At 41.2% G+C, this 24,235-nt stretch overlaps 1 protein-coding gene across 6 annotated transcripts in view; it reads left to right on the top strand.

Annotated features, from left to right (window-relative positions):
• PSD3 (pleckstrin and Sec7 domain containing 3) overlaps window positions 1–24,235 on the top strand; it is a 526,912-nt gene that overhangs the window by 443,245 nt on the left and 59,432 nt on the right. For all 6 annotated transcript variants that reach the window (XM_059685223.1, XM_059685224.1, XM_059685226.1 and 3 more), the window contains one exon: window positions 20,291–20,361. In XM_059685223.1, the coding sequence (XP_059541206.1) occupies window positions 20,291–20,361 (71 nt within the window). The remainder of the gene's footprint in view (window positions 1–20,290; window positions 20,362–24,235) is intronic.

Below are 24,235 nucleotides of genomic sequence, written 5' to 3'. Positions count from 1 at the left end.
TCCATATACCAGATGCCTGGACTGCTTCTAAATGCATCTGCCTCTCTCTTTTGAGAGGTGGTCACTATAAAAAATTGAAACATGTTTTATGTTATTCATGTCTAATGTGCTCTGAAATATAGTACTTTTATATTCAATATATTAAAAAATAAAAACAACAGTGGAGATTTCACAGAACATGGGTTCCAAATAATTTTTGAGAAGTCTATGTCATGAAACCTTTTGGGAATATTTATCCTGCTAAGTCTATAGACATTTATTGGGATTCGTCATGTTTGGTATAGGTAGAGCTGTATTGGGATTTGTACATACAGGTAAACATGGCCAGGTTCTCTGATGACAGATATTACTAAAAGTTTTTAATCAGTAATTATTTGGGTCAAAACTCTGTGGAGAAATTAAAAACCTGACTAACTTGTCTCTAAATAACCACTTGTCTGACTTAAGATTTAGTATCTTCCATTATTTTAATTAACTCTGGACTCAGTTTGTTGGATGGCACCCATAATTTCTCATATAAACATTTTACAAACCTTGGAGGTTTTCTTTGCTTAATTTTATTTATTTATTTAGCCTTTTGTGGATATGCTCAGTTCAGAATTTCTACCTCCAGGAGACAAATCATTATTAAAAGCAAACATTGTATCTCATAAAATTATGCTTACCAAACCCATTAAATCTGAAATTAAGGGAAAAGCTTTGAACAGTCAAATCAGGCAAACAAAATGTGTCTTCTGGATTTTTGTCAGATAGAATGAAAAATAAAATTCAATATAAGCTCTTAGTTTTACCAATCTGATGTAAGATACTTGTGGAAATCAATAGTAACAGGAAACAAGGTACTCAAAATGTTCTAAATGATGACAATAATAGTCTTAATTAAGTGATTACTCAATATTAGAGCTTTATCCTAGCACTTCATGCACTAACTCATTTAATTGCCACCCTGTGAAGCAGTTATCATTATTATTATTATCCCCAGTTTACTGAGGAAGAAATTGATCTTAAATGTCTTATCCAAGGCTGTAGTATAGAATAACAGGACATCTAGTGAAACTAAAATCTGATTATAGCAAAGGAATTGTAGCATATTGTTAAAACCAATCACATGGAAAAATCTTACAAGCATAATATTGAATGAAAAATCAACTTGCAGAAGAATGTGCATATATAACATTCTAAAGCATACAGAGCTGTTTTTAACAGAATGCCTTCGCTGTGGAACAGTGGTTACCTCTGGCAGGGGAGGAGCGTGCACTCAGTGAGGAGTGCCCAGCCGTTCAACTATATGTACTGATAGTTTTTTAAAATTAAGTGATGGCACATGCATGTTTGCTTTATTGCTCTTGATAACCTTTTGCTGTCTTAATGTTTCATAATAAACTTCTAGAAACTCAATAGAATGCCTGATTGCATAGGAAATTTAGAAATGAGGATTTTTTTCTGAAATCTGTGCAGGAATAATTACAGAAAACCCAAAAAACAAAAGTTAGTGATCATCATCTGTTAGTGTAATATTTTAAAATTTCACCACAATAATATAATTTTGTATGTTTTTCACACTTAGAAATGGGAAAGATTTCATTATTGGGAGGTAAAACTGGAGAGGAGGAATGGAGGAAAGCAGGGAGAGAGTGCCATTCTGCTATCTTGGAAAGACAGTGGAGATTGCCTAACCTAGGAACAGATGTTGTTAGCATGCTCTGCTGAAGCTACAGCGGGAAGGCCGGGAAGGGTGTGTGTGTGTGTGTGTGTGGGGGGGGGGGGGGGTTAAGAGATCAACCGAAGGACTTGTATGCATGCATATAAGCATAACCAATGGACACAAGACACTGGGGGGTAGGGGAGGCCGGGGGGAAGGTCAAGGGGAGAAAAAAAAGGAGACGTATGTAATACTCTTTGTAATACTTTAAGCAATAAAACAAAATTAAGGGGAGAGAGAGAGAGAGAGAGAGAGATGCAAATAAAAAGCCATACAACTATTGGGAACATGGAATAGAGTGGTTAAGCTTGCTAAATCCTCATGTCTCACAACAGAAAATCACTAGATTTTACAGTTTATTAATACAGTACCTTGTTTAGTGATATGATGGAAATTGCCCATAGAAACAGTTCAAATGTTAAAGTGTTTTCTTTTAGAAAATGGAAGTGGGGGATTTGGGAGGAAGTGAATCAGAGAGTTAATTGTGTGGACAGATCACTTTAATAATTTTGACATATTTTAATCACATTGCATTTCCAGTATAGATTATTCAGTGATTTTACCCACCTTGGATTTGTTTCTGATTTGAAATATTGAAATGTTTGTTGCTTTTTGAAGATGTGACAACCATATCTGGTTCATATTTCAGTCTCGTTTCCAATACTCTGTATCTAAGGTGTGTTGGGCAGCATCTTGAAAAGGTTGAGGAGGTTCACTCACTTCATAGGGGTTTACATACTTGCCTGTCAGTGAAAATTTTACAAATTTAGTCCCACATGTCAACTTTGAGAGAGTAGATGTTGTTCTGAGTCACACACACTGAAAATAGTTTTTAATGGCAATGCAGGCAGAATTCTTTGCTATTGTGTAACACTAGGAACAGTGACACTATAATTAAGACATAGTAAAAGTGGAATAGGTTTGTTTTTTCCCCCCCAGAAGACAGTTGTCTCATCCTGGTAGAGGAAGACTCTTTAAATGGAGGCAAAGCAGTTATTTTAAAACCAGGCTAAGGTCCCCCTCCTCTCCACTTTGTGTTCTGTGGCAGCGGGTCTGTAATAAAGCGGTTTAAGCTACTGATACAGGGTCACAGAGCAGCACCCAGAAGGCAGCCCTTTCAGTTCTCAAGCAGTAGTTTGTCCCTTGATCAGCTAATTTTGGTGGCGTTTTATCTGTTTTCAGTGGACAACACATCTCACAATTCTACATTTAGACTAAAAGGATAAGTTTTAGATTTTAAGTTCCGTTTTGATAGTTCATGCCCTTTTTTTTCCCTTTTACCTTTTATTGCCATATGTCAGCTCCTATGCCTTTTACCATTCATTTCTTTTTATTGCTTTACTGAAATTTACAGGCCCTCCAGTTAAGTGTTGAATACAAATGGTGATAATAGCAGGCACCCTTGTTCTTCTTTTAGCATTAAAATTTTTTTTCAGTTATAGGTGACATATAATATATTCGTTTCAGACAGACACCTTTGTTCTTGATCCTAAAGAGAATGCATATTCCCTCTGTTTCTCCGTCTCTTAAACACACACTCTTTCCCTCTTTCTCTCTCAAGAGAATTTTATTAATTAATGTACTGGAAGGTGGAGTGGAGAGACTAGTTTGAGGGAAGACGTGTGGCTATATTCAGGGACTATAATATTGTCATCAGGCTCTGAGTCTGTTTTCTTATTGTGGCTTCTTTTTTTTTTCTTTTTTTTTAACTTTATTTTTATCCTTGACACTATTACAGAAGTTCCCAACATCCCACCCTCTCCCTTTGCCCACCTCCACCCAGTTCAAACCCCCCTGCCCTCTGGCCATCACCACACTGCTGGTATGTGTCTGTGTCCATGGGTTGTGCATATGTTCTTTGGCTAATCCCTTCACTCACGTCTTAAAAGCCACCCTTCCCTACAGTGGAGTAAAGTTGGTTAAATGAGGCCACCTGCCATTCTCCTCAGAAGTACTACTTTGACAAGGACCCGGGGAATAGAAACTGCAGTCTTTTAGCACCAAAAAGTAATCTGTGTTCCAAATTTTTGTCGTGTTTCCTTCTGAAAGAGGAATGCACAGTTTTCACTGCATCCGATTATTCTTTTTGTACTGTTGACTCATTTTGTTTACATTTTTGGTTCAGTTAACATTTAGGAGAAAGAAGAAAATAATCTTGATGGCTCTGTTATCATTATGTAATATAATGTAATGTTTCAAACCCTTCAGTAATCTGATGAAAATTTGAAATTAAAAATGCAATACTGGTTTCCTAAAGGAAATAATGACAGTGATAGAAATTTATGTCCAAAAAAATCTACCACTGGATTGTATAGACTTACGAATTTGAGCTTTGAAATGAGATAGGTCATTGATTCATTTTAGAAAACACTTTTGAGCACCAGCTGCGTGCCAGTACATCACTCTTGATGGGGGAAAAAAGGAGGGAGAGACTGTACCTGAGTAGAGCTGAATTAAAAAAGGAAGGCCATAAAAATATTTGGACACAAAGATTGTGGATAAGATTATTCTGGAAAGGGAATCGGTAACCAAAAGCCTTAAGGTGAGAAAGATCAAATGATGCCTGTTAAGGTGTTTAACTCAGGGATGCATAAAAAGAACCTAATCGCTATTTTAGCTACAGAATATCATCATCTCATCATAGTCATCATCTTAGAAACTGCTTAATGGCCACTAAAAGAGTCATTGAGTAAAGTATGGTAGAGCAAGCAACACATTATCATTATTTGCAGTAATTTGAAAAATTATATGTATATATAGATAGATAGATAGATAGATAGATAGATAGATATATCTCACATATATTTGTGTGTTTTTGAGAGAGATCAACCAAAGGACTTATATGCAAGCATATAGGCCTAACCAATGGACACAGACAACAGGGGGGTGAGGGCATGAGGGGGGGATGGGGGGGCAATGTGGGGATAAAGACACATATGTAACAACTTAATAAAGAAATTTTAAAAAGAGAGACAGTATTTCAATTGTATGGCAGATTGTATGTGCATAGTAAAATGATTGGGAGGTTATATACCAAAATGTTAATCATGGTTGTCTTTGTTGGTGAGACTGGTGATTTTATTTTTTTTCTGTGTTTTTCCTGCTATTTTCCCTTAAGTTTTTATTTACTTTATTTTAGCCATTGACACTAGACAAATATAACATACTAGAGGCCCAGTGCACAAAATTCGTGCACTGGTATGGTCCCTAGCGAATCCCTCCCTTTCCCCAGCCGGCACACCCCCTGGTTGAACTCCCAGAACTCCGGTCAAGGGGACAATTTGCATACTACGCTTTTATTATATAGGATGTTATCAGGGAAAATCAATATTTTGTTAAACATTTATTTAAAATAGACATTAATGCAATGGGATATTTTAAAGTCCTAATGAAATATAATTATGTCTAAAAATATAGAAAAGTTGTTTCAAAATAATGACAAATAGAAAAAAGTACAATAAATATTTATTATAGCATGGTTATTAATAAAAAATAATAATGACTTAGGACAGGATGGGTGGGTATTTTCCATCTCTTAAAAATTTGTTTATCTATGGGTGTGGTACTGTTTTTACCATATCTGAGTTAGGGATAGGGGATGATTGGGACAGTTAACAAACATAGGTTCATGTTTTAGCAGCACCTGGTAATTGGCATAAGGACTTCCCTGGAGCACTGGAGGCTAAGTAAATGGAAAAGTTCCATCTGAATTGGAAAAGCAGAGATGAACAGGCAGGGTATCCCTGGCTATAGGCTGTTTCCAGCCCTTGTGCTGAGCAGCCTTGTAGTGAGGAACACGGTTGTGGGAATCACTCCAGGTCTCCGGATAGTGAGAGCATAGAGGCCTTGTTATCAATATACCAGCATGGCCAAAGGCTGCTCTGGGCCTGGGCCTAAATGGGGTGTTCAAGGACTCTGAGCCTGAGAATCGTAATCAGACCAGATCCCATGAGCGGCTGCAAGACCACACAGCACTCTCACGGTACACTGTGCCCTTCAGTAGTCAATGTGATTGATGTATTGGCACGAAGCCTTCTTTGTCTAAATAGTGTAAAAGTAGGTTACTGACCAGCTAGTCGGCTGCAGTGTGTGGAAGAAGTCTGTGAGAGAGAGCAGCAGCTGAGAGAGCAGAGCTGGGCAGGACAGAAGAAGAGAGCTCAGAGAAGAAGAGGCAGTAGGCACAGAGAATGTAGCTCCTGTGTGTGCAGGAGTGGCTAGAGAGCTCAGACAGAGCTGAGCGCTTAGGCACCGCTATGATGTAAGACAATGAGTCTGGGGGCCAGTGTGCAACTGCTCAGATAATAACGGTGGGTATAGACACTGATACTGCTTGTGGGAAAGGTATGTATTTACCAGCCGGTGTCTGGCTGCCTGCCTGTATGGCTATGTGGCCACTGGCTTCTGCAATAAAAACTCATTCTTTTATGCCCACAACCTCTCATGGCTTCTCCATCTGCCCCGTAACTAGTGAGCAGAGAATAAAGCAGGAACTGGGACTAAGTTCACAGCAGTTAGTACAGTGGGCAGGGTTTGAGGAAGAACCAGCCCTGGCATAGTTGATTGGGAGAGTTTAGAAGAATACGTGGACTCAGAACAACTCAGAGCAGCAGTGCTGAGCGGTTCTGGAGGAGATGCTGAAGTCTCCCCTGCAGCTCCTCCGTTGGGGAAGCAGCCAGCTGCTGCCACCTGCTCCGGAGAGCAGTACCTATTGACCTGCAGTAGCTTTTGCCCAGGAGCCTATTTTAAAGGTGCCCATGGGCCTTGGGCTGTTTCATAATTACGATAGCTTATTTGAATTGCTCTTTGTAGAAATGCATGCTCAGCAGGGTCTTTGACTGACGTTCTAGGTCCTAAGGTGCTTGTGAAATAGAAGAAATCTGATTTGGTGTCACTTGATAAGCCTACTTGTCTGATTCAGCAGTTACCTGTGCTTCTCAGCTAGGCTTACGTAAGGTAGTGACTTAATCTTACATTTTATGTTAGCACTTTGCTCTACATTTTATAATGAGCTCTATAAATTACTCAAGAAATTATGAAAAGTCCTTATTTAGTAGGCTTGATTTTTCTTGGAGTTGAGTTTCATACCTTTCACATACAATGAACTTACAGAACATCAGTAACATTTTGCAGTGTTGAATTTTTTTAGATGGTTTTTATAAAACAGCAAGTTCTCCCACATCTTCCTTTAGATTATAAGAATTACTAGAGGCCCGGTGCACAAAAGTTTGTGCACTCGGGTATGGGGAGGTCCCTCAGCCCGGCCTGTGCCCTCTCGCAGTCTGGGACCCCTCGGGGGATGTCCACCTGCTGGCTTAGGCCTGCTCCCTGGGGGATTGGGCCTAAGCTGGCAGTCAGACATCCCTCTGGCAGCCTGGGAGCCCTCAGATGATGTCCACTTGCCAGCGGGGAGCAGGCCTAAGCTGCAGTCGGACATCCTTAGCGCTGCTGAGGAGGCAGGAGAGGCTCCTGCCACCACTGCTGTGCTGGCAGCCATCAGCCTGGCTTGGGGCCGAGCAGAGCTCCCCCTGTGAGAGTGCGCTGACCACCAGGGAGCATCTTCTGCATTGAGCGTCTGCCCCCTGGTGGTCAGTGTGTGTCATAGTGACCAGTCATTCCCAGTGGTTCTGCTGTTAGGGTCAATTTGCATATTACCCTTTTATTATATAGGACGAGGCCTGGTGCACATGTGGGGGCCAGCTGGTTTGCCCTGAAGGTTGTCCCAGATCAAGGGTGGGGGGTCCCGCTGGGGTGCCTGGCCAGCCTGGGTGAGGGGCTGAGGGCCGCTTTCAGGCTGGCCACAACCCCTTCAGGATGGGGATCCCCACTCGGGTTGCTGGCCAGCCTTGGTGAGGGGCTGATGGCTGTTTGCAGGCTGGTCAAGCCTCCAAGTGGGGACCCTCACCCCATGGGAGTGTGGCCAGCCTGGGTGAGGGGCAGATGGCCGTTTTCAGGCTGGCCATGCCTGCGGGCTAGAAGCAGGTATCTGGGATTTCTTTAACTTCTATAATTGAAACTTTGTTGCCTTGGTCTGCTCAAAGCCTGGGTTGCCTCTGGCAACCCAGGTTCCCAGCGCTTTCTTGATCGGAGGCTACGCTGGCTGGAAGCAGGTATCTGGGGTTTATTTATCTTCTGTAATTGAAACTTTGTAGCCTTGATCGGAGCTCAGGGCCGGCCAGCGCAGGCAGGAAGCTTGGTTTCCTCCATCGCCGAGGCAACTCGAGCCTCCTGCTTGCTCCAGCTCCATTGCCGCTGCCATCTTTGTGATGGAGTGAGGGTTAATTTGCATATTACTCTTTTATTAGATAGGATAAGCACAGTGACTATAGTCAGTAATACTGTATTGCATATTTGAACATTGCTGAGAGTAGATCTTAAAAGAAAAAAATTGCAATCAAGTATGGCGACATATTAATGACTTGCTGTGGGAATTATATCACAATATGTATAAATATCCAATCGTGTTATTACATCTGAAACTAACATCAGGCTATATGTCAAATATACCTCAATTTAAACAAAATTTTAAGATCATGTTTGTTTCCTAGAATTTTGAATTCCCTTACCACAGAAATTAATTCTTTAATAACTCTTGGAAACCCACCATAAGTTGTCGGGCTTTATATGTTCCTTATTAACCCGAGTTTTCACACCCAACATCATACCCAACATCATCTTGTTGAATTAATCTATACCAAAAGTTTATCCTGCTTTCTCTTCTCTTTGAGCAATCTGAGTTTTCTAATGTGCTTCACCTAAATGATAGAGAAAACACTTTTTAAAAACATCTTACTATTTATTGAGTCACATAATTTACAAACCTACTTAAGATATCTGTGGGGGGGTTTTCACGTTTTTAATCTGCTCTCTGGACACAGCAACAAACCAAGTAAATTACATCCTTGGAGGTTCCACTCTAGTGTAGGGGGAGCTCAGTGATAAATCTGTATTTATCAGATGCTGTGACTAATCCAGATGTTGTGACTAATCCAGGAGAGAGTGAAGGGAGTGGGCAGGTGCTCTGTTGCATAGAGTGGTTCAGGAGGACAAGAGGACATTTGGATGAGAGACCTGGTTGAAGTGAAGGGGCAAGTCATGATGATGTTTGGGGACGGAACATTCTAGCTGGAGAGAATGGGAGGTACAGTTCATTTGTCCAAATTCTAAACAGACTCTTGTGACCCTAGTACTTCGTTTTTCCTGAAAAAATAATTATATACTCAGAGTCATTGTGTTTTTTGCTGCCTTCACACTTCTTCCTGTGTCCTTAGCTTATGATGAGATGTCCTTGTTATGTTCTGCCCTCCTTCCCACCTCAGCACAGGTCATTTACTTTCTCCCTGTGCTTCTAGTGATGGCCGCCAGCGAACTGTCTCCTGGGTGGGTGGAGAAAGATCCTGCTTTATAAGTTGTCTGTGTATTTCTGTAGCTTATCACTTAGGTGAAATGTTCTCTGTCAGCTTTTTTCCCCTCCCCCATGATTTATTTTTATTGCTTACATTCACGTTTGACCTCTCCAATGTCAAGGCAGGGCCCAGGACAAAATAGAAACAATAAATATGTTGTGTGTTGCACTCCACTCTCCCTTAAATTAAGGGTGAAAGATGTACCTCCTTTCTGTTAAAAATTCATCAATAAATGTCAGGGTTTTTTTCTTCTCAAAAGATTGACTTTAATATAGAAACAATCAGAATGCATGAATGGAATTTAAAAAGTAAGTCTTTGTGTTTTAAACTGAAAATTGGACGCACTTTTTTTAGTAGACGGTATCCTTAACTTAAAAAGAATATGCTTCTAAGGATAGGTGTATGTTAGCTCATCTAATTTTCAGAGTAACCCTATGAAGTAGGTACTGTTTTACTTCTATTTTACAGAGAAAGGAGGTTAACATGGAGAGGCTGAGTGACGTGCCCAAGGTCTCTCAGGTGAAACCAGAATTTCAAACCAGATGCTCTCCATAAAAAATATTATGTTGACATATCTGTCCAGAGGTCATCTTGATAAAGGGTGGTGGTGATTAACAATGTTGTGAGACTTCCATAATTAGGATTCCTATTTTGATTCAATGTCTTAGTCCCAATATATGGTAGAGATGATGGAGGTCAAAAGAAACCCCCTTTTTTTCCTTCAAAGTCCTGCTGAAAACTAAATCCTCACTTAAAATCTCTGGCTTCCAAATTTTACTCAGTACTAGAATTAATGACTTCTTCCTTTCTTTTGAAATCCGTTGTGATTTTCCTTAGGTCTGTGCTGTGCTACCATTTGGTTTTACAACTTATCCTGTTGTATTAAGTTAGATCGTTAATGTGACTGCTTCTGTCTGGGAACTCTTTAGGGGTAGCGTCTGAGTCCTAATACCTTTATGTAACAACATTGTAAAGTAATTATGGTAGATGATAACATATTCATTTTATAGATTTATAAACAGAGATGTTAGGTGGCTTGTCCAAAATCAGAGAAATAGTGGATGGACATCAGGATGCGAATAAAATCCAAGCTCCTGGCTGCCTGCCCAGGGTATGCTGTGCCATTATAGAAAGGTTAATTTAGGGTAAAAGTCTTCACTTCTTAAAGAAATAGAAGCACATCCAGAGTGAGTATCACCCCTCCAGGGGCCATCTGAGGTAGGATATTTTCCAATCTCTTTTGTTTCATGTTCTGTTCTCTATCAACAATATAAATGTATTCCTATCACATAAAAGAAGGAAATCTTTTTCTGGGAAAAGTAATAGATATAGGTGATACTTCTGATTCCTTTAAGGCTCCCCCAGTTTGCCCTCTTATAAAGTAGGGTTGACTACATTGTAATAGCACCCAATCTTAAAGAGAAATGTTATAAGGATTAACTGATTTTTCAAAAATGTGTCAATTGCCTTAATTTTCAGAGGTGCTATTTATTAAAATAGGAGAGTAATAGTCCTAGTTTATTTCTACCACTCTGTTATAAACCTGGGATAGTACTATCAGTTGTTTAATGTGGTGTGACTCATCTCCCGCAGTAACTTCTGTTGTGCACAGCTTGGACTCATTACTTCAAGCAGTAATCTGAAAGTGTGTGAGTTACTCTATTAAGATTTAATAGTGCTTTATGGTGGTTCCTGAGGATATTTCATGAAAGAAAGTTAGGGATAAATATGCAAGGATTACCCTTAACTTCACTTAATGATTTGTAGGGCTATCATCTTTTAATTTATCTAACTCCTTTGCAAACCAACCACAGAAGGCAAACTCCCCCTGCCCGAGTACCTTCTGCTGCCTCAGTAATGTAGACTTAAGAGCTTGCTTCCTACCAAGGTAGCATATCTCTTCATCCTCTAAGAGAGATACTTTAAGAATTTTGCCCAGCCCTAGCTGGTTTGGCTGAATGAATAGAGCGTCGGCCTGTGGACCAAAGGGTCCCAGGTTCGATTTCCAGTCAAGGGCACGTGCCCAGGGTTGCAGGGCTCAATCCACAGTAGGGGGCATGCAGGAGGCAGCTAGTCAATGATTCTCTCTCATCATTGATGTTTCTCTCTCTCCCTCTCTCTCTTCCTCTCTGAAATCAATAAAAATATTTTTTTAAAAAAATAAAAATAAATTCCAAAAAAAAGAATTTTGCCCAAATTTTGGATACTGTCACTAGGAAAGTAGAGGAACTTTAAAAATGTCTTTTGCAAGTCATTGCTGGCAGGTCTTACTTGGTTTACAGTGTCTTTTAACAAGTATTTTAATTAGTTACCAGCATTTTAAAAAATAAAATATTTCCCATAAAGATCCTTTCTTTTTTGTAACCTCTCCTGAAAAATCAGATGGTTAGGTTTCTTTTCCATCGTGGTCATTCAGTGAGACTGAGGGACATTGCTCCTTAGATAGAGGAGTGCGCTCTCCAGTCTCCGGGAATGGCTGGTAGTTTATTTCAGTATCATTTCTATGTTAAGCATTATCTACCTGGCCTGTATAGGCATTTAACTTTGTAACATTTGATGTGTTTAACACTAGATTGCCCAAGGAAGTCATTTTGACTGCTTTTTAATTTCAATTAGAAAAACAATTATGTATATAAGGACACAATGTCTTAGAATTTTGTGACTTTTTGTACAACATATAAATGGCGTTTATTAATAATTGTAGTTACCTCCCCCTCCATTTCCGGTATATATATGTGTGTTATACCTATATTGCCCAAAAGCAGTCATTTTGACTGCTTGGGAAATTTTAACTCTTATTATTGAACTAGGGGCCCGGTGCACGAAATTCGTGCACTGGGTGTGTGTGGGGGGGGGGAGGGGAGTGTCCCTCAGCCCAGCCTGCCCCCTCTCACATACTGGGAGCCCTCAGGCGTTGACCCCCATCACCCTCCGATCGCCTGATCGGCCCCTTGCCCAGGCCTGACGCCTCCGCCAGAGGTGTCAGGCTTGGACAGGGGACCTCCATCTCCCCCTGATCACTGGCTCTGGCCCCCGCCCAGGCCTGAGGCCTCTGGCCCAGGAATCATGCCTGGGCAGGGGACCCCCATCTCCCTCTAATCGCTTGCTCCACCCCCCGCCCAAGCCTGATGCCTCTGGCCCAGGCTTCAGGCCTGGGCAAGGGGACCATCATATCCCCCCAATCCCCGGCTCCGCCCCCCACCCAGGCCTGATGCCTCGGCCAGAGGAGTTGACCCTCATTATCCTCCGATCACCAATCACTGGATCGGCCCCTTGACCAGGCCTGAGGCCTCTGGTAGAGGTGTCAGGCCTGGGAGGGGGACCCCCAGCTCCCCGTGGTTGCAGGCTCCACCCCTGCCCAGGCCTAACACCTCTGGCCTAGGCATCCGGCCCGGGCAGCGGGGACCCGCAGCTGCAGTGGCCCCGCGATTGTGGGCTCCGCTTTAGGCCCAGGCAAGGGATCCCTAGCTCCCGGGACTGCCAGCTTCGACCGACCGTGCCCAGCTCCCATCGCTGGCTCCACCCCTACTTCCTGCTATCACTGGCCAGGGTGGCAAAGGCACCTGATTCTCCGATCATGGCTGGGGGGCACTGCAAAGGCGGTTTTATGTTAGCTCCCCCCTGGGTTTCCGATCACTGTCAGTGGCAGGGGGTTTCTTCCTGCTTTCCCTTTCGCCTCCCTGCATTGTGCCTACATATGCAAATTAACCACCATCTTGTTGGCAGTTAACTGCCAATCTTAGTTGGCAGTTAATTTGCATATAGCCCTGATTAGCCAATGAAAAGGGTATCGTCGTACGCCAATTACCATTTTTCTCTTTTATTAGATAGGATTGAGTAAATTTCTTATATGACCAGTTCGGCTCTGTATTGAAATAACAGTTTTCTTTTTTTTTCGATTACCGTCACATGATAACATACAAGTACATGATAAATTGTCGATACTTGATAAGTTGCAGTTGCTCAATAAGCTAAATTAGTACTTGTTATTCGAATCTTTATGCAGTGATACTTGTTCTAATAAGTTGTTTATTTTATTTCTTTTGCGCCCTAAATTCATGAAAGAAATGTCGAATAGAAGTGAGTTATTGGAAAAGCTAAGGAACATAAGTGAAGAGTGCTCCGATATTATTCTTTCACAATGCAGTCATTTTGACTGCTTTTGGGCAATATAGGTATATACTAAATTTCAGTCTTTCTAGTGTTAATACTATTCCTTCAAGACCGACCATTCATTATACATGGGATGAAATAACTGCCTAAATTTTCTACATCGACACTACTTATCATTTAGTACATCATGTTCCATATTCACGATTCTGCACTCACCAAGCAATCTAGGGGTTCTCATGGAGCATTATCTATGGGGTGTGAACGTGCAGTAAATGGACAGTCCTAGATTTGAATCTCAGTTCTTTTACTCCCTGACCTCAAGCCCTATAGGTATCTTAGTTTACTAATCATTAATATGGGGTTAAAAGTATAGCTGGTCATAAAGCTGTTTTGAATATTAAGTAAGGTAATGCATATCTATAAAAGCCTAAGCAACCATCCGACCGGTAGCTATGACATGCAATGACCACCAGGGGGCAGATGCTCAATGCAGGAGCTTCCGAACTGCAGTGACTTGACAGCTGCGGTTCTTGAGTGACGCACCCGGAACCAGAGAGGAGGGAGTCTGATTCGGGGGTGCGTCACCTGAGAACCAGGTGCAATCCAGGACCCCTCAGGGGAAGTCAGAGAGCCTGTTTCAGCCTGATCTCTGCAGGCCAGGCCGAGGGACCCCATTGGTTCACGAATCCGTGCACTGGGCATTATATCTCAAATGTCTCTCCTTGTTAATAGGAAGAAGTCGAAGGTATTTTGCATAGAGCTATCACATCTTTCATTTCCCTTGCTGTCTGGCCTCTGAGGGCCTGCTTTGCTAGGCAGGCCATGCATGACCCAAGAATTCTTTCTCATTAGTGTGGATATGGCTTACTGACCTTCTCTACTCTTTAGGGGACAAATGGTATTTTTGTCAGGGGAAGACTGTTTTTCAAGCCAACAGACAGGAAAGGTTGGTATATTAAGAGAAAAATAAGCAATGTACGTATTGTCTTTCTATGCATATTAAGTCTTTCTGATACTACACTTGAAGAAAAGGGAAAAGTAGATGATTAAGGAACCCATAGTGAGAAGTGGTCAAAAACAAGATGAGATTTTCATGTAGGAAAAAATTATCTGCCCTTTGAATAAAATAAAATTGGAACAGTAAGATCTTAAACACAATCTGTTCACAGTTCCGTTCAGAAGAAATTAGCGTTGGGAGAGTACAGCATGCAAATATAAACTTTTGCTTGAAGTTTATACCTTTTGGTGGATTTCTAAAAAATTTTATTTCTGGAAGATACCATTACTCAGGAATATTTTATACCTTTCTCTTTATAAAAGAAGGCTGACAACCTGTGTTTTCTTTCCCAGTTATGCATTTAACTATTTTACAAAGTTTGGTGATAATAATTGAAGCCAAAATATTGTTCATTCTACTTTATATTTTCAAAAAGATGTCTTCAAATGTATAATAAAAATTAGATGAAAAAAATTAATAAGAACTGGTTTGTAATGTGGAAGATTTAATATTTCCTATATCATCCATCTTTGGAAAAACTGCCGATTTTTTCTTGTGCAAAAATGTAAATTCTGTGTGTGTGTGTGTGTGTGTGTGTGTGTGTGTGTGTGTGTGTGTAACATAGAATAACAATCACAGAAGCCTGCTTACTTATTTTATTTCTTATTTTTCCCTTCGGTGGGTAAAAAACAGCCCGCCCTCAGGGCTGATAGTCAGGGAGTGGGTACTGGTTCATTTGTACAGACTGTTTGCCATGGGTATCCCTTCAGTCCTGATTGGGCTGTGTTTTCTCTGATAGGTCAGGTTCTATGCCGAATCAGCTCTTAAATAATTTTTATTTTACCCTTACATCTCGGAGTTAATGAAGACATTGTAGCCTGAATCTGGTTTAATGGCCTTTCCCTATTTTGGGGAGGGGAAAATTCCCCCTCTACCCTTCTTGGTTCTTATGGCTGGATTAATTAATTGACACAAGACCAGATTAGCAAGAGAAAAATCAATTTAATACATGTGCACTGCAGATCATAAATGATGCCCTCAGAAATGATGTACCAGCCAGCTTTTTATACTTTTCCAACAAAGAACAGTAAATTTGTCAAGAAATGACAGGACAAAGATACTTAGTGTGGGTGCTCATTAGTGAGGACTCTACACAGTTGGGCTTGTGTAGTAAATTAATAAAGGAGCGACAAGGGTTTGTGTATGCTTTTTGGCCTGGATTTCATAGCTCTGGTGATGAGGGTGTCTCGCCCAGCCCTGCTGGAGCAAGGACACCCTGCACAGGGGGAGGTTTGTTTCCTGCATTCACGGAGACAGGAAAGGGTCGACATGCCCTTCTTGCACTGGCTGTTTATCAAGTAATTTAAAATCAAAAGTAATCAATGAGTCATTGTGGGATATTTGGGGGCAGCATGCCCTGGGTCCCAACACCTGCCAAGTGAAAGTGGCCGGTGCTGTGGGGAACCAAGTGTTGCAGGTTAGGCGGGGTCTTCGATTCCACGTCTATAGCATGGTTGTAACAGTGGCCCCCTCAGGCAGGTGGGGGCTTCAGCTTTTGGAGCAGTGCTTAAACAGTGTGTGCTCAGTAACTGTTTGCTGCTGCTGTTACGCTGCAGAAATGCTGGGCGGTGAGATCTGTGAGGGCAGACACAGGGAGTGTGCCTCAGTCTGAAATCCGCACCTTTGAGCAGGTTGACCTTTGAAGGCCCTGGAGTTCTGAGAGATTAGAGAATGTACCTGACCTGCATTCCCCTCCTGTCTCATTTTCTCCTTTCCCTGCATCCTGCATCCACCATTGCAAAGGATTGCCACCTGGAAAGCTTTCCCTTCTTAACGTGTCCTTAGAACAAGTTTCCTCATCTGAATTGCCCTGTACAGTAGCTTTGAAATCCTTAGATAGGTAGCCTCCTCAGAAGCTTACTCTGCCTCTTAGAACTGCAAATGTAATTAATAATGGAGACATTAATGTGAAATGGAGGCAATAATCTCTAACTGAAAGAATTGTTTGGCTCAAATAGAATGTACATTTATGAAGCTAGCCCAGTGCCAGAGTACCACTGTACAGGTGCTCAGGTAACATTGCTACCTTCCCCTTACCTTCCATTTCTTTGTCCTAACTGTGCATCTCTATCCATATTTTGGCCTCTTCCTCTCATCTGGGAAATTGTAATAACCCCTTTACTGGTGTTCCTTGTTCTAATTTCTCCTCTCTCCTACTCCAAATGAATTCTCACTAGATTACAAAATTTGTGAATAAATGTTTTATTTTTAAAAAGAAGAAGAAAAAAGAATTGGATAATCTATTCTTGGCAATAAGATGGCCTACACATTCTGAAACTTCCATTATAAAACATCTGAAAGTAATAAAATATTTTTAAATCTAGGGAAGTAAGCTAACTCTGGGGCTGCTAAAGTCCTCAAGGCATCTCTGGATCTAGGGGCCCAAGGAGGAGTACTGGAGATATAATTACAGCTTTTAGTACAAAGGGACAAAAAGATAGAGAGTATGAAAGAGCATGGAATGAGTGAGAAGTTAGAGTGTCTGAGGTTATGATGGGCACAATGGAGGAGAGACAATATTCAAAGATGTAGGGACTAGAGTGTTGGGAAATGATACACAGGAAGCCTAAAGAAGACTGAGTGGGATAAATTAAAAGAAACCTATACTTAGACATTACATTTAGACTCAAGATTGATATCCCAACAATGATGAGAGCCAAAAGATAGCAAAATAATACCTTCATAAGAAAAAGTAGTTGTCCACCTAGAATTTTTAATGAAATAAAAACATTTTTATATAAACAAAAATATAAAAATATATACTACCAAAAGATTCTCACTAAAAAAAAGGTCTCAGTATAGCTTTCAAAAAATACTTGAAAATGGCCTCCAAAAATCCATCTGAGGTACAGAAAGCAGTAATGAATAAAGGTAATAGTAAGCATAAGAGTAAATCTAAACAGACAATGTCTGTTTATAGAAAAATAATGATGTCCATTTTAGTAGTGTAAAAAAAAAGTAATAGATGCCATCATCTAAGGTTGGAGGCAGATGATTAAAATTAAAATATTTCAAGATTCTGGTATTCTTAAGAAGAAATAAAGCAATCAATTATCTTTGGACTTTGAGTATTCATATAATGACCATGAAAGCATGGTCTAGTCACTCTAGTGCATAAAATGGGATTTCTTTTTCTTTTTTTAAAAATATATGTTATTGATTTTTTACAGAGAGGAAGGAAGTGGATAGAGAGTTAGAAACATCAATGAGAGAGTAACATCGATCAGTTGCCTCCTGCACACACCCCCTTCTGGGGATGTGCCCGCAACCAAGGTACATGCCCTTGACCGGAATCGAACCTGGGACCCTTGAGTCCGCAGGCCGGCACTCTATCCACTGAGCCAAAGTGGTTACTGCTAAAATGGGATTTTTTGATCAAGCTCATTAACACCTTTTCACAATAGACAACCAGATTTGTTAAAATACATCTGCCTACCAACTTCCTACCTCCTTATAAATAAAGCCTTTGAATAGGATGCAATGGGATTCTAATCAATAATCTCCCTCATTATGTTCATTATGTAACTACAGTTACAACTCTTTCCCCAGTTGTATATACTTAATATGTGCTATGCAATCAGTTTTATCATTCTTCAGTCACCGTTGTGAGCAACAATGCCCCTCATTCATTGGTGTCAAGCCCATATCTTTCACATGAGGAGCCTCACCAAGGAGCAAAGGCCATAGAGGCAGTGTGTGTGTGTGTGTGTGTGTGTGTGTGTGTGTGTGTGTGTGTACCTGTGTGTCTGCATGTGTGGCTTTAAAATCAGGGCAGTTGAACCCGTCCCCAGAAGGCCTTTCCCAGCCTGCTCTAATGCTTACTGGTCCCTTTCTTCCCTGAATTCCACTCATTTACGCCCACACCATCTCATCTATAAAATGGAGGTAATAATAGTGCCATATTTTTAGAATTATGGTGTGGATTCAATGGGTTAATACATGTAAAATCATGTAGAGCAGTGCTTTTATAGCACACTGGCTATATCCTGTGAGCACTTCTAAGTTATCTTGTTAGGAGGATTGGTTGCTTCCTTTAAGTTTTAACAACTAAATTAATATTAACCAAAAACAAGATTAAGTTTGACATTTCTATGGGAGATGGAATGCAATGCAGGGCTAAAGGCCATTGCATTAGTATTGGTCATCCCTGGGTGTCTCAAGATCACATTTCAGTTGGAGAGATCTTTGGGATCTGTTTCTAGTAGTTTTAGTGTGGGGATGACAAAGCTGTTACAGATTTTTGTGAACATGTGCATGGATTCATAGAGAGGAGATTTCTACTTGAAAAGTAGAAAAATAGATTTATAAATCTTAGAACTGAAGGAATCTCAAGATGCCACTATACTAGTTTTAGGGCTTTGGAAAAAGCCTTTAAAATATAGGTCCTATATTTCTCTTACAGGAAACGAAAATGGTATGTGTATTTCTAAATTCCTTCCCGGTATTAGCCCAGTGCTTTGCCTTAAGTTATGTGGATTGTCCAAGCAGCTGAAGTCCTGAGAGTTTGAGGGACTGGTCAGAGTTCCCCAGTTAGGGGTTGGTGGCTGAGAGGTTAAGTTTAAGGCAAGGCCCAGGTCCCAGCTGGTCTGCAGGCGCCTCCGCCACGCGGTGGTCCCGCTTTGCAGCAACACCCGCCGCCCGAGGTCACTTGTGCATGCACTGTCCTCACATCAGCTGTGTCAGCATTTGACATCATTGAAAACAGCCAGTATTTGTCATACATGATTCTATTTATGGTAGTCAGGTTTTTCTTTATAAAGGAGGTTATTGTAATTTTATGATTATCTTTGAATACACACTTTCAACCCTTACATAGGGGAAGCAGATGGGACAAATTTTTTTAATTTCCCCTGGAAACCTGCAGAGCGGATGTTTTGAGTCCCTTTGCTCCAGGTGGATAGCTCAGCATGGTGTTGGCAAGAGCACCGTGTTCATGGGTGGAATATTCACCCACTTTCCAGACCTAAGAATTCTTGAGTCTTCAGTCAAAGGAGATTTAAAGGATTTAAATCTTAAGAATAATGTACCTCCTAATTTAATCAGGTGCCCAAGTTAAAGACAGCCTAAAGGCAGCCAAATAGTTGACAAAGGAATAAAGATAAATAGCCCTCCCTACCTATTTGGATAGGCATGTTTAGAAAAATGTCATGTCTGTCCAAATTAAAATTAAGAATAAACTTATTGCTAATCTGTGCTTTTGCTTTGTGACAATCTGAAAAAATTTATATAGCTCAATAGAGAAATTCTACAGACTTTGTAGTCCAGGAAAATAGAAAGAAAAGGAATAGAAGGGGTCTCTGAAAGAAAAATTCATTTGGAGAAATGTTATGAGGATGCGAGGTTCTGTGAATTCTAAAGATGAAGGATACCTGCTCTCAGGTCATTCACAGTCTCCTGAAAGAGAAACTTCTTCAAGAAATTATGTTACAGAGCAGCAAACCCTGCAGCAGAAGTATTGCAGGTTGGTGTAGGACTAATAATAATTAAAGTTATAATCTGGTTGGTGGGTGTGTGGGAAAAATGCTAAGAGGAGTCCTTTTATATCCTGAGACTTTTTTCTTATGATCCCTAGAAACTTCAGCAAAGACTAAGGCTGTGGCATGAGCCTGTTGAATGTTCTCTTGGAATAATATGTATTTCCAGTGTGCCTCTTTTGCTGTCCCAGTCTTTAAGTCCTCTCTGCTAGCATGCAGACTAGAAAGTAATGCCCTCTGGGTTCAGATTCCTGCTTCCTCTTCCTAGTTATGTGACCATGAGAGATTACTTCTCTGTGCTTCAGTTTGCTAAAAGCAAGAGGACTAGTACCTGCCTGTCCGGATTATTGTGATGACTCAATGAGATGATTCATGGAAAACATTTTTAGAATACTGCCTGTTACATGTACAACCGAGACTTTTTTACTTCTCATTGTTTGTTCTGGTAGCTAATAAACCAGGAACATGTTGATCATTTAGGTTCTCTTTCCAAAATACTAATTTCTGTCAAAATAAAATTTTCCATTTTTTTCCTTTCTAGCTCCAAGAGGAAAGCGAGGATGGAAAACCTTTTATGCTGTACTAAAGGGAACAATTCTTTACTTGCAAAAGGTAAAAATTAATTTATTTATCAAAACTGAAATAATGGGCAAGTTACCCAAAAGATACCCACTTTGTACAAACACCCAAAAGACAGTTTAATTGATGTCTAAGTTTCTTTTTAAATTTTTGTTTTGTTTCTAGTGAAATAATTATTTTGGAGATTATACACTTCACTTTTGAGGGACAACACAATGGGAAATATGCAGATGATTGTTGATATTAGGAGATACCCATGCTTTTAGGTGGTCAGTTATCGTGTATTGTTTTTATTTCCCTGTGGATTCTACACAGCTGCTAATGTATAAGTCAACTCCTTGGGCCTCCTCCAGAGCAGCATGTGTGTACATGCTGGGTCCACATTAGTCCTTTCAACTAGTTTTGCTTCTCTAGGGAACAACCCTTTGTAATTAAATTTCACATATCACAGCTGTTTCCCCGGCTTAATCCTATTATTTTGGCTTATTTTTTCATTTTCTCTAAAATCTCTATAAGGGACATGGCTGCCCTTGGCAAAACCATTTCATTGAGTACCTCGCCACAGGCTTTCCACCCACTCCGTCCCAGGCTGAGCCCGGGAAGAGAGACAAATACTCTTGCTTTCAACATTTGACAAAAGAGTTGCAAAGAGAGATGCTGTTTCCAGGTCACTGAGTTTCCCTGTCTCATTGTCCGCTCTCTCAGGATGTGAACTGAGTTGAGTTGGACTCATGCAGATATCGAAGAGAAAGAACTAAGTAAGGACAAGAGGAAGGAGACTTTGTAAACCTTGAAGCTTCTACATCAGTTTGGATTAGCGCTCCAAAATCAGATTGCATCTCCATAGTTGTGGTTCCTCTGGAGTGTGGCAGATGTGGATCTGGGGAAAGTTGGGTGAAATTCCTCTTATACAACGAAACATAGGACACAAAGGAAATGATGCATTGGTGTAGGCGAGTGCAAAGTAGAGCTGTGGCCTATCAGCTTGTTATTTCCTTTGAATCTGTTAAGAATGTAGGCATTGCTACAAAGGATCCACTTAGGTTGAGAACGAGTCTGAAAAGGGTAGTCATGTTTGGGACCCAGTCTCCTCCATTGTTGTTGTTGTTAAAGCCTGTTAAGAGAAAAGGAAAAGGAGAGTTGAAAAAAAAAATGTGACAAGTCACCTTCCTAATGCCGCGACCCTTTAATACAGTTCCTCATGTTGTGGTGACCCCCAATTTCATTGTTACAAATTGAACATAATTAAAGCATAGTGATTAATCACAAAAACAATATGTAATTATATATGTGTTTTCCGATGGTCTTAGGCAACCCCTGTGAAAGGGTCGTTCGACCCCAAAGGGGTCTTGACCCACAGGTTGAGAACCGCTGGACAAGTGCTTGAAATCTCATCATAGTAATCAATCAATATGTGTTCCTAGAAACTTCGCACAAATCTTAGAGACGAGCTCATCAGTCAGTGAGAGCCTGATCACAGCAGACCTGGTCTTGTATGGATATATCTACTCTGATTTTTTAATTAGTTTCTTCCTGGTTTGTAAAATGTAAAAAGCAAAAAGGCACTGCAGAAATGAAGATGTATACATCTGGAAATGCCAAGCACTGGTGAAGGTCACAGGGTGCTGTCTGCTGCAAAGGGACCTTGCGATCTTGAGCTACTCACCAGGCACAGTAGCCGTAGGCTCTTAGACTTCTCCTTTGAGCTAACTCTGAGCTGTAGAGTGTGTAGGAGGCTCAGGATTGCTGCAGGCTGTGTCCTACAAAGGCTCCTGATGTTGCATTGCTGGCTACTCCCTAACCTTGCTGAGTCTGCCATCAGCACATGATGGCAGCTGCTGCACACGAAGTAAGCTCTGTAGGATGCAATGTATGCTGTGTTGCAAGGTGATTTGGGGTTTGTACAGTTTGGAGTTTATATCCTCATATAACCGTTCAGAGTTCATCACATATCAAGTACTCTGTTATGCTAAATACTGGACTTCCAGAGATTACTAAGACCCGATCTCTGCCTGTAGAGCTCACAAAACAAGAGGAGAAATGGGTAAATTGAACATTCATCACACAATGAGATAAATTAATGGAGGAATGAAAAAGTCTTACTGAATAGGGCTCCCTAATCAAGCTTGCACAGGTCAGAGAACGCCTCCCTGAGAGATGAATACATCTTGAGCTGAGCAGGCGTTTGCCAGGCAGTGATCCAAAGCACTTAGCCAGAGAAGCAGACTTAGAGATATGGCAGTTCAAAGAATGGCAAGACAGCTTTTTACATTTGGATTATAGGATGAATGGGGAATAGCAAGTGGTAGAAACATGAAAATTATGTTTCAAATAACTAGATACCATGAAGACGAAAGAGGTGGTGTCACAGTGTCATAAACTGTCCACTTTACAAAAGGAGCAGTGTTACGCCCCAGAGGAATTTCAGACTCGTTGCCTGTGAGTTGTGTGCTGCTTCCACAGACACCCAAGGACTCAAAGGATTCAGTCAGCATCATATTCCCAGGCCAGGCAGCCCCTCCCACAGAACCTGCTGGATAAGGCGTGTGCCCTAGGAGTGCACACTGCCCTTCCCTCTGTGCTCTCGATGCCAGTATTAACATTCCTGGGATTCAAGTATGGCTGAGAAAAAAATAGGCACCTTTCTCTCCTTCCCTCCTTTAGCCAGTTCTCTCTTATTTGAGTCGGGTTGCCAGGGCTGACCAGCAGACCCTGAGGGACGGATGAATTGATTACTCCGACACAACAACATTGCTGTGGAAGAGGGCTGAGGGACTGCCTGGCTAAAGGAACCGGGCAGCCTCGATTGCCTGCCTCGTTAGGCTTTTATTGTAGCAGCAGTTTGAGATAAAGTTTATCTTTTAGATACAATCAGCAGGGTAAGTAATATTGGGAGGCACATGTGTTTGTAATGTCCTTTGAGCAAGGACACCCAAAAGATTGAGCATAAGGATTCCAGTAAACACCCGGGGCTCTGCTTGTACACAGACTTGTTTGGAAAGGTCAAGGAATAATTAAGGCCCCACCTTCCACACTCCCCTAACTCTCCCTAAGTCGGAATTCCAATAAACAGGGCAGGCGGCCTTCCGCACACTTTCCGTTCCTCAGAATTTCCTCCTTACAAACTTTCCAACCAAGTCTCCTGCTTCCCCACAAGGGGAATGAGAAAGGGCCCATTGTTCCTCTAGCCCAGCGGGTCTCAACCTGTGGGTCGCGACCCCTTTGGCGTCGAACGACCCTTTCACAGGGGTCACCTAAGACCATCCTGCATATCAGATATTTACATTACGATTCATAACAGTAGCAACATTACAGTTATGAAGGAGCAACGAAAATAATTTTAAGGTTGGGTCACAACATGAGGAACTGTATTTAAAGGGCCAGAAGGTTGAGAACCACTGCTCTAGCCCAAGACTGGCTTAATTCAGTTTGGCAAAGACTTTAGTCAGCATACACTATGGGTAGGGCCTATGCCAGGTGTGGAGATACAGAGATAATAGGACCTAGCATTTGTTCTTAAAGGTCTCGCTAGAACACTTAAGTTCCACCACCATTCCCACCTTTTCATGACTTAGCCGAACTTTGACTAACAAATTGCTGTTCTGATGGAGGGCCATAACAGGAAACAAATCAATAATGAATGTGCGTGTTAGATTAGGACTCTGCCAGTTGTTCAAAATGTACACCCTGGAGATTGGATTGTGAGCAAGATACAGTCTCTAAAGGATCTGAAGAGTCCAACAGATAAAAGACATTTCAGTGCAGTTTGATGTGCGCTACAAAGAGGGTAGTGTGCTGTGGAAACACATCTGGAAGGACACATAACAGCCTCAGAAAGGCAGGGAAGATCGTGGAAGGATCCATGAAGAAAATATCTAAACCTATACTGAAAAGACAGAAGTTAGTC

This window comes from Myotis daubentonii, chromosome 2, assembly GCF_963259705.1.
Source record: "Myotis daubentonii chromosome 2, mMyoDau2.1, whole genome shotgun sequence".
Taxonomy (NCBI): Eukaryota; Metazoa; Chordata; class Mammalia; order Chiroptera; family Vespertilionidae; genus Myotis; species Myotis daubentonii.
The sequence above is the reverse complement of the archived record's forward strand: the minus strand, read 5'-3'. Positions and strand labels throughout refer to the sequence as shown.